At 40.2% G+C, this 16,419-nt stretch overlaps 1 protein-coding gene across 2 annotated transcripts; it reads right to left on the minus strand.

Annotated features, from left to right (window-relative positions):
- Positions 1-356: 356 nt before the first annotated feature.
- Positions 357-11,479, minus strand: NPY1R (neuropeptide Y receptor Y1). Of its 2 annotated transcripts, none has more exons than XM_032803036.2 (3): positions 11,257-11,479; positions 6,005-6,855; positions 357-5,877 (listed from the first exon to the last, which is right to left on the minus strand). In XM_032803036.2, the coding sequence occupies exons 2-3, from the start codon at positions 6,731-6,733 to the stop codon at positions 5,419-5,421; spliced, it is 1,188 nt and encodes a 395-aa protein (XP_032658927.1). In that variant the 5' UTR covers positions 6,734-6,855; positions 11,257-11,479; the 3' UTR covers positions 357-5,418. The 2 variants fall into 2 exon arrangements, with proteins under 2 accessions (XP_032658927.1, XP_032658935.1); XM_032803044.2 differs by lacking the exon at positions 11,257-11,479 and adding an exon at positions 8,944-9,031.
- Between the last annotated feature and the right edge of the window lie 4,940 nt (positions 11,480-16,419).

The following is a 16,419-nucleotide window of genomic DNA, read 5'->3' on the forward strand; positions in this document are numbered from 1 at the left end:
ATTTTCCATCACACCAACAGTAGATGTCAGCCTAGAAACAAATAAATCGATGTTTCCTTTTATATCTTCATGTAACCCTTCTTTATGAAGACACAAAGGATGTAGATCAGAATACACAATAACAAGTATTTTGAAAATAAGGAATATGGGACTACTAGTCTGAACACAGATAATTATTAACATGGTACTCACATATGGTAACATTTTATCTGCTGTCAATCATAAAAATATTATTAAAAAACAAAAGCAAAATATTTGTTGCTGGGGGAGGAGAGTCTAAGATAATGTAAATGACCAAACAAAGGGAGGCTATCAGATTTTTATTAAATTCAATGTATTATTTAAGGCTGTAGTTTGGATTTATATGAACTGTACATAAATGAATAAGTAATAAGAATGCCATATTGATTCCTCTCTCTCTCTCTCTAAAACATTCTACCTGGCTGAAAGTCAGAAAAAAAGCAATTTGTACAGAGTTTTGTCTAGAAGTCAGCATAGGTTGTGGGTTACAAGTGGACAGTACAACACAATAAAAGAACCAATTTCAAATTTGTGTGATTTTTGCGTTGGTAAATGTGAAACTAAATGTGAAACTGTGGAATTCATGTGGACAACATGACCTTGGATAAATGGCTCTCATACAAGGGAACTTGGCTGGCACAGGATGAAGGAAGCAGCAGGACAGGGAAGGAAATCTGAAAATGAAGAACAGGATCAGTAATGTGCCAAGTGAGCTGGAGGGGTCTCTTTCTGGCATTTGGGGACCTGTTGTCAAAATATTGAAACTAAACTGAAGGTGAATGTTAGCATAATCTATGAGGAAATGTTTAAAAAACTGGGAACAGTTAGTCTTCAGAAAAGAAGACTGAGGAGTGGGGGCAAATAGTCTCCAAATATATTAAGGGCTGTTATAACATGGAATTAGTCAATTGTTCTCCATGTCCACTGAAGGCAAGACAAGAAGTGATTGGCTGAATCTGCTGCAAGAGAGATTTAGGTTATATATTAGGAAAAAACATTTTAACTATAAGGGTATTTAAGCTCTGTAACAAGCTTCCAAAGAAGGTTGTGGAATCCCCGTGATTGGAGGTTTTCAAGAACAGCTTAAATAAACACTTGCCAGGGATGTTCTATGTCTTCTTGGGCTGACTCAGCATGAGAAGGACGTACTAGATGATCTCCTCAGGTCACTTCCAGCCCTACATAAAAATACTCTGAAGAGTAAAGATTTTGTCTTTGAAATGCCCTAATGAGTGTCAGGCATATGCAAACACATTATCCTAAAGGAGGAACCTTCTCATGCCCCAAATCCTCTCTGCAATGTCTTCACTTCCAACCACCATTCCAAATAAATTAAACTGCCCTGTTAATGTATTTTGTTCCTGCAAAATATACTGGGCTATATCCTCAGCTGAAGAGTACACAGCACTTCTTGGGGAGGAAAGGGGGAAGAGTGCAAAGGTCTCCTGATGCTGGGCTGGCTGTCCACCAGGCTGGTTCCCAGGTATAAGACATAACCAGCCATACTGGCTCAGACCAATGGTCCATCTACTTCAGTGTCCTAGCTTCTGACATTGGCCAATGCCAAGTGCTTCAGAAGGAATGAACAGAACAGGTAATCATCAAGTGATCCATCCCCTGTCATCCATTCCCAGCTTCTGGCAAACAGAGGCTAGGGACACTTCAGTGCATGGTTGTGCATCCCTGTCCATCCTGGCTAATAGCTATTGATGGACCTATCCTCCATGAACTTATCTAACTCTTTTTGAACCTGTTAAAGTCTTGGCCTTCACAACATCCTCTAGCAAAGAGTTCCACAGTTTGACTGTGTGTTGTGTGAAGAAATACTTCCTTTTGTTTCTTTTGTTTGTTTTAAACCTGCTGCCTATTAAGATCATTTGGTGACACCCTACTTCTTGTGTTATGAGGAGTAAATAACACTTCCTTATTTACTTTCTCCACATCAGTCATGATTTTATAGACCTCTATCATATCCCCCCTTAGTCATCTCTTTTACAAGCTGAAAAGTCTCAGTTGTATTATTCTCTGCTCATATGGCAGTTATTCCATCCCCCAATCATTTTGTTGCCCTTTGTTATAACTTTTTCAATTTGGATATATCTTTTTTTTTATGGGGCAACCAGATCTGCATGCAATATTCAAGATGTGGGTGTACCATGGATTTATATAGAGGCAATATGATATTTTTTCTTGTTATCTATCCCTTTCCTAATGATTCCAAACATTCTGTTAGATTTTTTTGATTGCTGCTGCACATTGACTGGATGTTTTCAGAGAACTATCCACAATGACTTCAAGATGTCTTTCTTTAGTGGTAACAGCTAATATATACCTCTCATCATTTTATTTGTATAGCTGGGATTATGTTTTCCAATGTGCATTACTTTGCATTTATCAACACTGAATTTCATCTGCTGTTTGTTGCTCAGACACCCAGTTTTGAAGGATCCTTTTGTAGGTCTTCGCAGTCTGCTTGTGACTTAATTACCTTGAGTAGTTTTGTATCATCTGCAAATTTTACCACCTCACTGTTTACCCCTTTTTTCAGATAATTTATGAATATGCTGGACAGTACTAGTCCCAGTTCAGATCCCTGGGGAACACCACTATTTACCTTGCACCATTCTGAAAACTTACTATTTATTCCCACCCTTTGTTTCGTATTTTTTAGCCAGTTACTGACCAATGAGAGGACCTTCCTTCTTATCCCATGACAGCTTTCTTTGCTTAAGAGCCTTTGGTGAGGTATCCTGTCAAAGGCTTTCTGAAAATTTAAATATACTATATCCACTGGATCCCCCTTGTCAACATGCTTATTGACCCCCTCAAAGAATTCTAGTAGATTGCTAGGACAGTTATAGGGCAGCTGTAACTTAATCACACTGACAGCAGTCTCAAGAGGCTGTTACAGTCATCAGGGATTGCTTTGCTTTGTTCATATGTCCTACACCAACCACAAGTAACGGTTGGCATTGGAGCTGTTTCCTCCATAGGTGCTGGAAGTAGGGGTGCTGGGGTGCTGCCAACCCGCTGTCTTGAAGTGGTTTCCAGCATGTACAGTGTTTACAGTTTGGTTCAGTGGCTCTCAGCACCCCCACTATACAAATTGTTCCAGCACCCCTGGTTACCCCACTCTCCTATTTGCATCACAGGCAAAACTAGCGTTAGAGTTGCTTTGCACTAGTGGAGCCAAACACAGAGGAAACTGTATAAACATCTCCTGCAGGTACATTCATATGTTAGTTTGCCAAATACTTTTGTATCCTGCCTTCTGTATGATTACAAGAAAGTGTTTTTCTTTAAATGGGAAAAACAAGGATGGATTTGCCAGTCCTGCTCTATTTCTCCCTGGAAGAATGTTTACCCGATTCATGGCATTTATCACAGAGTGAAGGGGAAATATTAGTAGACGTCCATTGTTAAACTATTGGCAATGTATCACCAGAGATGACCACAGAGAAAAGGAAAAACTTACAAAACACAAAAGTGGCCAAGCTCCTAAAACAAAATGTATTCTCTTCCGGATACATTATATGTACAGTAGTTGTCTCATCGCCCTCATAATAACATTCCCAAAATGAGATACATGAAATTATAATAGCACAAGGACACACTGATACCTTAACATTCTATATAATACATTATTTATAAGACTGCACAAGGCACAAACTATTTTTTGACATTTGAACACTGGCAAAACAAAATATTTTCATTTCTTAATCATCTATTCCTATCATATTTTGAGTATATTAAATTCAACATCATACTTAGAGATCCTTTATGTTTAGAGATGCCAGGCCTAATTTCCATGTGTGTTATACTTACATTACACCTACTTTTAGGCCTTTTTATACTGCCAAAATAGTTTCAAGGGACCTTAGTGTAAACAAGAATCAGCTCTATTCTTTGTATTAAACAAGGTGATTACTTGTATAGGCACTGACTTAGATAGAAAAGTACACTTCATGGTATAGATTCTCAGCTAATGAATACTGTTGTAGTTCCATTTACTTCAGTGAAGCTATGTAGATTTACATCAGCGGAGGATCTAGCCCTGTATGCCTATATTCTGGAGATTTATAGTTGAGAAGTCTTTTAACAAATGTAATAATTCAGAGAACTGTATTGTGAACATCTTGGCAAATAATGAGTGGCCTCCAAAGGTGAAAGCATCTTTGATCAATAGATGGAATGGGTGTATAGCAACTAAATGTGCCAACAAAAATTTCAAGCCAAATCCTGCCTTCCTTTACAATGATGGAAATTTGGATCAACTCCTTCATTGTGCTGGAGAAAGTCCAGAAATACATCATTGTATCTGATGGAAGAATACAGCTCTAAATTATTAATGTAGACTAGCAAAGTAATTACTATTAAAATTTCAAATAGCCAGGACCACCACATATTTTTACTAGTGGACCTGATTTTCAAAGTATTCTTTGAGGGTGAAATTCCACCCTGTGCAGAGGGCTGGCTCTTAAACACCACTTAGGTCCTCAAAAAAGGGTCTAAGTAGGATTTAAATAGTGTGTATGTCTTGGGTTCGGGTGAACTTCATGCTAACAGTCTGAGTCCCTCAGATGTTAGCAAAAGAAAATGTTAAATTGTGGTTTTTAAATGAAAAATTGTTTGCATTATTAAATCTAGCTGTAAGATGTTAGGATCAAATTCAAAGACAGGATTAAGAGCCAAATTCTGCTAAAAGCTACACTGGTGAAAAGCTGGAGTAACTCCATTGCACTCAGTGGAATTACTCTGTGGAATTTTCACTAGTATAAATAAGAACAGAAATTGGCCCTTAATTTTTTCTTTGATCCTAATTGATTAAAAAACAAATTATCTTTATAAACAATGCATATGCATGTCACCATTTAATGTAATCTGAGGGTTAGTGAAGGAGTCATCCTTGTCTGGTTATTCCAGCAAATAGGCTTTTATTTAATACTGCTCTAAAACTGGATTAAAAAAAAAAAAGCTCTTCAAATCAGAATGATCTAATTTTATGCCAGACTAGATGTCTTCTTTAGTGATAGTCTCATTCAGACCACTATTGTTTCCAATGGATTTGTATATATTCACACTGCTGAAAAAATATTCCTTTTCGATAAATACAATAGATAAATCTTAGTGCAGACATGCATAACTTTCCAACAAAAGATAGCTGATGAAAACGCTAAACAGAAGCAGGTCCAACAATGTCTTATATTGTGATTCAAATATAACTGCTGTGAATATTAAAGCAGCAATAGGGAAAAATGCACAGCATATCATTTCAAAGTGACAAGAGAGTTCCTTAAAAAAGAAAAATTATTACCCATTTTGTTACAAGTTTGTGCTTTTTCTTGGGCCCATATCACCTGTGACCGTACTGCCAACATCTTGGGTTGGAAGAGGGGGTTATATTTTTTCATCGTAATCATTATTTATTTTTTTAAATGCTACTGGGCTTGCTTGCTTCAAAGAGGTCTTCGAAATATCTGTATGCATGGTGGACATGGCTATAGTCTCATAATCATCATCCCTGGAGCGAAAATCACAAAAATGAAAGAAAAATTGCAAGTCCCTCTGGAAATTCTTGTTGAGAAATCCATAAAAGATAGGGTTCACACAGGTAGAGATCATGGCTGTGAGGTGGCAAATCAAGAACAATAAATTGTGGCTGCAGGTGGCAACAGGTAGAATTTCATGATTCCAGTCAAACACAATATTAAAGATGGTAAGAGGCAGCCAGCAGACTGCAAATGCAACCACAATAGAGATCAGCATGATGTTGATCCTTTTGGTTTCAGTGGATCTGTATTTATTGTCTCGCATCTTGTCCATCATGTTGTTCCTTCGTTTTAAGCGTATGTATATCTGCAAAAAAACAAAATTCAACAACAAAGAAAAATATAGAATCATTTAGCCCAGAGGCAATTCTTTATAAAGACAAACAGAAATCAGACAGAAATAAGGAGAGATCATAAAACAGATTCTCTCTTACCTTTAAGTAGCAAATAAATATAAAACAAAGTGGTCCAAAGTACTGTATCACCAACAGAGCTGTGGTATAAGAAAGCCTGATAGTGTCCAAAGGGAACAAGTCCAAGCACACATATTTGTCCTTATATTCATCAATTGTTATATTTTTGAAGGGTTCATCAGTTAATACATGATAAACCAAGAAAGGCAAGGAGGAAGCCACAGCTAGAATCCAGATGGCAGCAACCCCTAGATAGGCATGTCTGTTATTCGGCCTCCACCCTCGAGGGTTGATGATCAGCTGGTGGCGTTCAATCGCGATGAGGACCAAAGAGAAAACCGAGACTGTGATTGAGACACACTGCACAAAAGGATTCAGCTTGCACATGGCCTCCCCGAAAATCCAGTGGTCCATTAAAGTGTATACAAAGGTGAAGGGGAGACACATGATGGTCATTAGAAGGTCTGAGAAGGAAAGGTTGACAATAAGGATGTTGGTAACATTGTGCATCTCCTTCTGTTTTAAGATTATAATAATCAAGGCTAAATTTCCAGAGACACCAAGAATGATCACAGCCCCATAAACCAGAGCCAAGGTGAAGACCATGGCCAGTGGCATGTGGCAATCTTCATCTTGGAAGTGTATGATTCTGGAATTCTTCTCTGAAAAGTTCAGGTGGATGGACTGATTCCCAGCAGAGGAGAGAAATGACGTGTTCATGTTGTTGGAACTTGCGTCCGTGCCCTGCATTGGTCTGGACTGCACTGAGTTTCTTCCGAATGGTTTCAGAAGCTCAAAATGGTCTCATCACTCAACCAGCAGGATCTCACCAAAAACTGTCACTTCATTTCCTTTATAACCTTGATAACAATCTGCAAAGGGAAAAGAGCACATGCGTTTATTTCTTATCATTTTAATTGTGCCATAATTTTATGGTGCTAAGGATGCAGATATGACCGTGGAGAGAGATTGGCCCTTCTTTCTGCAGTACAGAGTATGTGAGTTGCTTCTCCAATTCTTTGTTCATAACCCTCAAAACAGACCAAGTGGTCTCAGACAGTAAGCAAGATCCCCACAGCAGAGGAGGTTTTACAGACTACCCTACACCAAACACCTGCCATGAGGATCCCATCCAAGCACAGCTAATAGAATATTCTCTACCATTTCAAATGCTTATCCACCTCGGGGCAGCATCCACCCAACTGACTCAGAAATATAGCCAGCAGTGCCGCTCACTCTGGAGCAGAAAGCAACAAGGAATGTGAGAAGACTTGCCCATAAGCAGAACGGACGACACGAGAAGAATTTTCATCAGCACCACGGATAGACCAAAATGCAAGGCGAGATTCAGCACGCGGAAGAGCAGGACGATGAGTATATAATCCCTAGCAGAGCTGTCCTGCTGCGAATAGACGCCAACGGGGAAGTCACTTCCCAGCGCCCTGCACTCCGAGCCTTAAATTCTCAATCAGGAATATAGGCTGATTTCTCTCTTATATGAGTTGACCGGGAACGCAGCTGGAAGAGTTTCCCAGCTGGTGGTTGCACCCAACGCTCGGAAGCAGACGAGTCCTTTAGACATATGCATGAGAATTTATTCGGAGGAGGGCGCTTGATCACGGGGGAAGGACACGTATAGTCTTAAATTATGCTAAATATAACCGAAAGTATAACAGGGACGGTCGTTTCAAAGGCAGAACAGAAGCAGACGTATTGTCCTAGTTTCATGTTACGCGCTTGCCAGCCACGAAGAACTGTGGAAAGGGGGATTGGAACAATGTGGGTGGGCCAACGCATATCAGGAGTGTCACAATCTTTCCCTTGAACGTAATTGCCTCTCCAGACGTGGTGACAGGAGTTCTTTCTTTGACTGTGCCACCGTGAGATTGCCTTGGGCGGAGCTGAAGAACTGTACAGATTAGAATGAGCGAGTGTGCTGATAAACTAGAAAGTGAGGACGTAGTATAGTGTCAGGGTGGTAATGGAGGCAAGGCGGAATTTCTGTTTGTATAAGCGACTCTGGCTATAAAACGAGAAGACGACAATTTTAATGGATTCTATGTCTTCTCCATTCTGGGGCTTCAAAAGAGAAAAAGGAATCACTCCCAAACCTACAGCCCTCAACGACACCCATCTCTCCCTCTTCTCAAGCATCAGTTATTTGCATTCCAATTATTCCCCCAAAGCTTTTTTTAAATAGAATGTTTGTAGTGACACGGTTTCCATGGTTAACTATCTTCGCCATATGACTAGGGGTTGGGAGGAGAATTATTCACTGCTAAATAGCGGCGCAAGCACTTCTGCGAAATCCCTCGCCTCTTACCCTGTGTCCTCTGCCATTATTGAGATCTTAATCCTACACTTCTTCGCATGCAAAAGGAAGCTGTATCACTAAAACTGAGGGAGGAAGAAAGGGGGTTAATGGGTCCTAATCTATGCTAGGGCTGTACATGTGAGCACAATTTTAATAATTTAATAATCGCTCTCCAGATTCTGAAAGTCTGCGAATCCTAGCATGTAAAATAGAGACTGCAAGGCGAATTACCAAAATTAAGGGCTAGATAGCCTAGATCCCGCGGCCCTTACTCAGGGGATGAGAAGTTTTGCCTCTGTTGGAAGTGCAGGATACAGTAGAAAGAAAGAAAGATCCATTATGTTACAAAATATTTATAAGTGAGAAGAGAACAGTTACCGACAGTTCACTATCTAATCAAATTACCTTTAACACACGACAATAATGTGGTTAAAAAAGTGAGCTCATCTTACGACCGTTTGAACCTTAGAACATTACATTCTTTTTAAGGTTTCTTCTGACCTGTTATGTTCTGTTTTCTCAAATTGTCATGTGTTTAATGCATCTCTTATTTTAAAGCTATTTAGCTATAAAATATCAAAGGTTAAGACCAATCTGACATGAGTAAACAGTGATGAAAAAGTTACTGCAAAACATAGTTCCTTACCTAATTGATTTTTTACTGTTGACCGGCTGGTCACTAACGTGCCGCTGACATTGGGTCAAAGGCAAATCAGCAACTCTGATCACTTTAATGTCAGACAGAATTGTTGTCTAGCCAAGAAGAACAAAGGGCGGGAGAAGTAAAGAAAATAAAAAAAGCAAAAATTAAACAGTTTGCAAAAAAAGAGCGGGGGGGAGCGATCGATATTTACCTATGCAACACAAATAGAAATGCTCAGATAAGCCCCTCCTTCGCAAAAGCTGCAGGCTATTACATCACAGAAACTCAGGCATGTATGGGTGCGGGGAGGTGGGGGTGCTGAAAGAAGTTAACAATAAACGGACACACCTCTGCTACAACCTGCAGTTAGCAACAGTCTGGTTGAATCTGGAATTTTCCCTTTGCCAAATCGCAGACACGCTATTTACAATGTTGTATGCTTAACCTCAGGTCAGAGCTGTAGGAGGGAGTATTACCAGTTTACGCCACGTTAATGGTTCCTCAATCACAGTTCCATAACGTCGTTGTGACAAATGTGATTTTCAATGACTATGAAAGCCACCGGAGCATATATTGCTGAAATCCACTTTATTTTAAGATACCTCCAGGGAGTGAAGTTACCTTAAATGACAGTCGGTATAAACTGCAAACACAAACACAGAGGTAAGTCTTCAGAGGAAATATGTTTTCCTTCCATGAGGAAATTGGCCTTACCTCTGTTTGATATATGCTAGGGTTCAGAGCCCGTACTCTCAGACAGATCTGAACACGTTGCCAGAGTTAGGACTGCAGGATCGGGCCGTAGATATTCAACAGGAAGATTACAAAAGTAAACGAGGCTCACGCATAAATTAAATCGCACGCTCAGCTGGTTTTGCATTCCATTTCTGCAACGGATTCTTTACAACCATTATTAGCATATATGCACATTTAAAATCGCTAATTAATATAGCCAGGCTTTGGCGATCTACATCCACTGGCCAAAGTTTGACTACTCTGATTGTTCCAGCTAGCTTAATAGCAGACATCCATCCACCTCAGTGTTATCGCTTATAATATCTTTACCACATAGCTTCATGCAGTCTGTCAAATCTCCCCGGTCTATTTTAGGATTTTATACGCAGCCTGTCATCGTGATATGTAAGGCCCCTAGCCAAACTGCGTTTGTTGTATTTTGTATTTTAGCAGACAACTATCTGTGTCGAAAAACAGTAGTGCTCCCAAGAACCAGAAGCTGTATTTAGAAGTATTTAGTGCCTGCAGTGAGGACTTCATGAATTATCTACTCCCGACAGTATGACTTTGCCGTGACCTGCTGAAAGACAACCCAGGACTGGTTTTGTTGTAAACATTAACCACATTTTAATTTCAGCAGCAGAGGTCATACAACTCCAAGCACGTTGGGACTTAAGTAGGTTTCCGCAGGTCCAGGTACAGGACGGGGGGATGTGTTCTCTCCTCCCCGTTCTCCAGTCAGGAGAGGGACTGGATAATAAACTCAGTCACAGACTCAGCCCTCCCCACAGGACCTTGTTCGGAGTCACGCCTGAGTCTCGCTGATTTTGCCGAGCTCCTTCTTATTTAGTAGGTGGCTCTAAAAGGGAAATGCCTATGCTCCTTACTCTCGACAGAGAAGCCACCGGAGCCTCCAGCCCCCAAATCGCCCCCCTGTGATCGGATTAAAGGAAGCTGCGTTTGCTGTGCGATTGTGACTCCCTCCCGCCCCATCTCTCCAGCAGGGATAACATTAAGATAGGCTGGGAGGGGGAGCAGATGAAGTTGACAGCGACCGCGCTTGTGTTTCCTTGACAGCTCATTAGCCGGAGAAGACGCCGGTTTGCCCTCTCCGTGCTCAGGCTCCCCACGCCTTTGAAAAAAAAAGGATCCCCGGAGGGGCTAACCTGTGCTTCTAGGGGTGGGGAAGGAGACATTAAAGGCAGGCAGGAAAAGCACACAGCCCGGCAACCCAATCCAACCCTCCCCCTCGTCGGGATCACACAGACCTCTCCTGCTCTCTCCAAAGATTTGATCCGAAGTTTGATGCTAAGGGATAAAAAGCGACCAGAATGCAAGGCAAGGTGACGGGAAATACCCTGTAAAAACTATTCCAGCCGCTTACAGGGAAGCATACCATACTGTTAACCCGGACCGACAGGTAACATACCCAGGAGAGACTCCGGACGGTCAGGAATATAGCTTTCTCAGCTACACCTGTTCTGTCACCCCGATGAGCCACAGAAACATCCTCTAAAAAGCACGCGCGCGCACCACAATTAAAAATAAAATAAAAAAGAGGAAACCACAACAGGAACCCACCTTGTAATTGATCTTATTTTCCCCCGTTCCTTGATTTGGGGAGGGGTTGAGCAGAAGGGTGGATGGAGAACACGGAGCCAGGCAATGGGGAAAACATCCACTGGTATTTCTCCAGCTCTGACCCTAAAGATTTGCGAGGCGAGCAGGAGACACCCCCTTAAAGCTGAACTCCACCTTATTCCCAGTATCACATGATGGCGCTCCATTGAGCAGATCCTGAAGATCCCAGTGCAAGCACATCACCTTTAAATTATACATCTGGGGGTGAGTTGCCTAGTAATTCTGAAATAAATGCAATTAAGTATTGAAACAAAAGGGGGAGGGGTTGCACTGAGAAGAACTTGGGAGGGGAAGCAGTTTGAAATTGTTCTTACGGATTGAATATTGCAACATTTTGTTTGCAAGCCAGTGCCGCCTTGTGGCCAAAGTTAAAATGATATTATATAAGAGCGGGCTAGAAATGTGGCTGGTAACATGGATTGTCTCGGATGTGTCGGTTATAAAGTATTCTGTTGTTGCTTTAAAGCAGCACAACTGCTCTCCACTTTGTTTTCTCTTGAAAAGTGATTGAACTGATAAGGAGTCCCAAATGTAAAAACTCCCAGTTTCTTTACATTTCGAAATACTAAGAAGGCTAAATATTTTCTTTAAAGTAGAAATAAGTCAACTAACCAACCACCAAACCGCAAGGAAGTATAACTAGTACTCCTTAGATTCAGTGGGATGGCTGGGCGATTGGGAGGAGAAATAGGCCATGAAAAGGTAGAACTATCCTCATAATATGATATGCAGAAGGAAAACTGGAGAATCATTGCCCTAGGCAGCTCCTGCATGTATTATAAAAACTCCAAGTTTGATCAGATATTTGAATATAGGATGCACCTGGCTAGTTCTGCTCACCTTTCCGACTTCTCACCTCATGAACTCAACAAGCACTGCTGCTTAAGGGTTGTAGTAGTAGCAGCTCTGCAATATCTTTCAAAGCCTCAGAACCTAGAAGATTTTAGGACCCAGTGGAGAGTATCAGAAAAATTAAACTTGTATTTAATTTTTAAAAATCACCACAACTACTATGTAACTTGCAATCACTGGTGAGATTCACTTAAGTCTGGAATGACTAGAAAGCTGAGATCCTGGGTTTTCCAGTGACTTAAATTCATTTCAAAACATAAGTCATTGCACACGTAGCTGCATTAGGATGGCACTCTGCAATTTTTGTGTGACTTGCATTGTCAAAAAATGTCAGGTAATGATTATTATTATTATGTTATCATCATTACAGTAGTAATTTCATTATATTAATTAATACAATGTTACCAGTAAATGGGAGGCCTGGCTTAGTGTAAGAAGAAATCAGGGACCGATACTGAGGCTTGTGGCTAAACTAAACCTACAGCTATAACTGCCAGGAGCCCCCAAGTTTCTCTACTGAGCAGAGTAGGGCTGGCCAATACTCAGATAGGGAAGCCCAGCTGTTGAAGGGGACATTAGTACTTGCATTCCCTAGATAGTGCTTTTCTTTCTGAGACAATGGCCCCTTCAGTATCTGTAAACTGAGGGTCTGACCACTGGTTATTGAAGAGTCTGTGACACTATTCGTAAGCAGAGTCAGTGCCAATTTTACAGATTTTTTAAAAGGAGTGAGAGAGTTGCCAGTCCAAAATGGAAGGGACCCGTTTCTTCTATCTTCCCCCTGTTCCTCCTGCATCAGGAGGCTCCAACCACTTAACTGCTTCCCTGTGAGGCTCAGGCCTATCCTCCCCCACCTTACATTATTTAAAAAAAAAAATGTAAGCTTAAGTGTCTTATGCACAACCCCAGCACTCTGACTACCAACAGGTGCCAGAGGCAAGGGATGAGCCTATTTACACATTCCTAGTTCTGAGTAGTGGTGTTAGAGAAATTACATCTGTATTATCTAAAATAAAGAATCCCAGCAGTTTCAATTGTATGAGAGACTCTTTGCTTCTTGTTTTCCAATCTTATACTGTATATTGTTACTGTCAGCTGCAATGTTTCACCTCCGAGGTAGCTACACTTCTGTAGTACAGGAAGTAATCCGTAATACTTTGTTTCTATTGAACCTTCCATCCAAGGATCTCAGTGCACTTTATAAACATGGATGAACCAATCATCATACCACTTCTTTTGTAGTTGGTGACTATTAGTATCTTCATTTTACACACGGAAAACTGAAGCCAATAGAGATTAAAGATTGGCTCCTGCAATGACTGAGTGCTGTGAACTCACAATGAAGTCAATGCAATGGCAGTTCCTGATGCTCAGCACTATGCAAGTGGGGGCAAGTTTACAAGGCCCTTGAAGGATTGCCCACTATCACACAGCAAGTCTACTACAGAGCTGGCAACAGAACTAGGAATCCTTGAGTCCCAGTCCTGAGTTTTAACTACAAGGCCATCCTTCATCCCATTCCCGTATCTAGCATAAAGTGGAGTGTCCTGGTTTAATTAAGTAAGATTTGTGCAGTACTTTGGAAGTCCCAAAATATAATTCGTTGGAGTACAGTCCCAAAGGCTTATAGTACCAAAACTGGTGTTACTGCTTCCCATGTGTTAAGAATCACTGAGTTAGAGCTGTAGTTCTTAACTTTTGTACTCTTTCAAAGGCAGCATATATTGCTATAACCCTTGTCCTATCTCACATCACACACCCCTCCTCCAAGCTTACTCTTTTGTCACCCCCACATGCTGTTTTATGCATTAAAATTTAGACTGTAATCTCTACTGGACAGGGACTATAGCTTTCCTCATTGAAACACCTAATACACATGTGGGACACTAAAAAAAACCCAAAACAGTAATAATCAGGACTCACCTTATAAAGCAAAGATGTTTTCTTTTCAGACTCATAACATGTGTTGTAAAGTAAATGTTCCATAATATATAGACATAGTATACTTGCCTTATGAAATGAACTCAGACTTTAGAAGTCCTCTTATCCATTCTAACTATATTTCTCTAGTGCCAGCACTAATAGCACTTTCCAGCTCAAACTCCCTGGTTCACAAAGAGGTCAAATAATTCCCCAATAATTCTTTCTTATTGCTAGTCATAGGAAGGACACAAGAATACTGAAACAACAAAATAGCCAAGCAGTAGTTCAGTAAAATAATATATTCAGACTTCTCTGGGGAGTATATTATCTCAGTACACCAAAAAAACCATGAGCTGCAAACATTATTGTTTATTTTCTAGTAATTGACTTTCTGCAACGAAACACATAGTATGCAAACACCCTACCTAGAAAAACAGTACTGAACATATAAAATATAACAACCTTTCATAAAATAATAATTTGACATTGAAGGAGGAGTAACAGCTGTTATAGAGCAAGCAATATTACTAGCTTGCCTGTTGATCAATCCACACATTATAATCTATTTGTATATTCCAAAATATTGTAAAAGATGTATTAAAGAAAAAGAAAACACCAAAATTAAGGTGACGACATCCTCTGTCATTTATTTTGTTTTGCCCAGATAGTGCAGCACAAATGTTACATAAATCACCTTTTAGTGCAATACTCTGCAATACTCAAATACAATAGGGCAAGTTGAGGGATACCTGGAGAGTTTTGTGTGATCTTTGTCTATGCACAAAAACCCGTCTTTGAGGTTGAAATTGCTCTGAATAGAAATGTCACTCTTTTTTGCAAGGATTTTTTAAACTTTATGTTTATTGTTTTCATTTTGCAATAATGAGCTTATGCTTCTACTTTCATATGTCTGCAAGGCTTTTGTTGCACAACTGTGTATTGTTCACATATATTACTGAATCTGCTCCTGTTACCATTAGAGTGAATCAGGGCTTTGCCACAGATTTTCACTGTCAGCAGCAGGGTTCGAATGACTAAATTATATGCACTCTGTTACAGGACTAAATACTACCCTCTGCTGTGCTGGAGCCCTATTCTGCTCTCACAAGTGACAGACCAGGATCTCGTGGTTAGAGCTGTTGCCCAACCCAGTGAGTAGAGCCAGAAATAGGAAACAGGAGTCAGTGCCAAGGGTCAGACTGGAGCCAGGAGACAAGTCAAGGGTCAGAGCAGGGTTGTAGTAAGCTGGAACCAGACAGGAACAAGGCTGGAGGCAAGGCAGGCACAAGAGTGATCAGAGCTGCAGGAATAAGCATTGAGCAGCCAGAAACAACCTCTTATGCTTTATGGTGAAGCAGACTCATTTAGACTCATCCTTACAAGATCCCACATTTGAGGAAGACTGTGCTGCTAAAAAAAAAAATCTGGTTTAAAGGAGAAGTGAAGGCAGCTGTCAAAAACAAAATAATAAAAATATATAACAAATGGAAGAAAGGGAAAATTGATAGTCATGGGTATAAAGCAGAAGTTAGACATTATAGCAAATTGATAAGGGAAGCCAAGGAATATAAGGCGAACTCTGTGGTCAGAAGAGTTAAGTACAATAAGGAGGTTTTTAAAAATTAATGGTAACAAAACAAATCCTAACAGTGGTGTTGGTCCATTGCTAGATGGATATGGTAAAATGGTCAATAATAATGCAGACAATGCAGAAGTGTTCAGACACATTTGTGTTCTGTATTTGAGGGGAAAACAGATGATGCAGTTTCATCATATGATCTCATCTTTCCATTCCACTAGCATCTTTGGATACTAAACAGAAGGTACTAAAGTGGTCTCTGCCATGTGTTATGCCAGTTCACTGTGACACATCCTGACATGCACAGATGTCACAACTGTATTTCACAAAGCCACCTTCCTGCTGCTGTCCAGGCTTATCCCTGATTGTTTTATATAAGGAAGGAATTTGGCTTACACTGTCTTTTTGGAAAGAGAAGAGGCACAAATGGAGGCACAAATAACCTGTAGGATTTTTTTTAAATACATGCATTTTGGAGGGAAGAAGAGGAGAGAGAAGAAGGGAGGAAATGGTATGGACAATGGAGTTATCCTGTGGAAAGCAGTATTTTCAAACAACAGAGATACTGTATATAACTTCCTTATATATCATATCAAATCATAAAGTTGTAATTGTTTTTTAATTTATTCCAAATTTTTAAAATGTCTTGCAGATAGATTACTGCTACACTGGTAGCAGACTTTGTAATGACATTAGGATCTGACTCGGGGTGAATGTATGCCAGAGAATTCTGACAATTACTGTCTTAA

This window comes from Chelonoidis abingdonii, chromosome 5 (assembly GCF_003597395.2).
Source record: "Chelonoidis abingdonii isolate Lonesome George chromosome 5, CheloAbing_2.0, whole genome shotgun sequence".
Lineage (NCBI taxonomy): Eukaryota > Metazoa > Chordata > Testudines > Testudinidae > Chelonoidis > Chelonoidis abingdonii.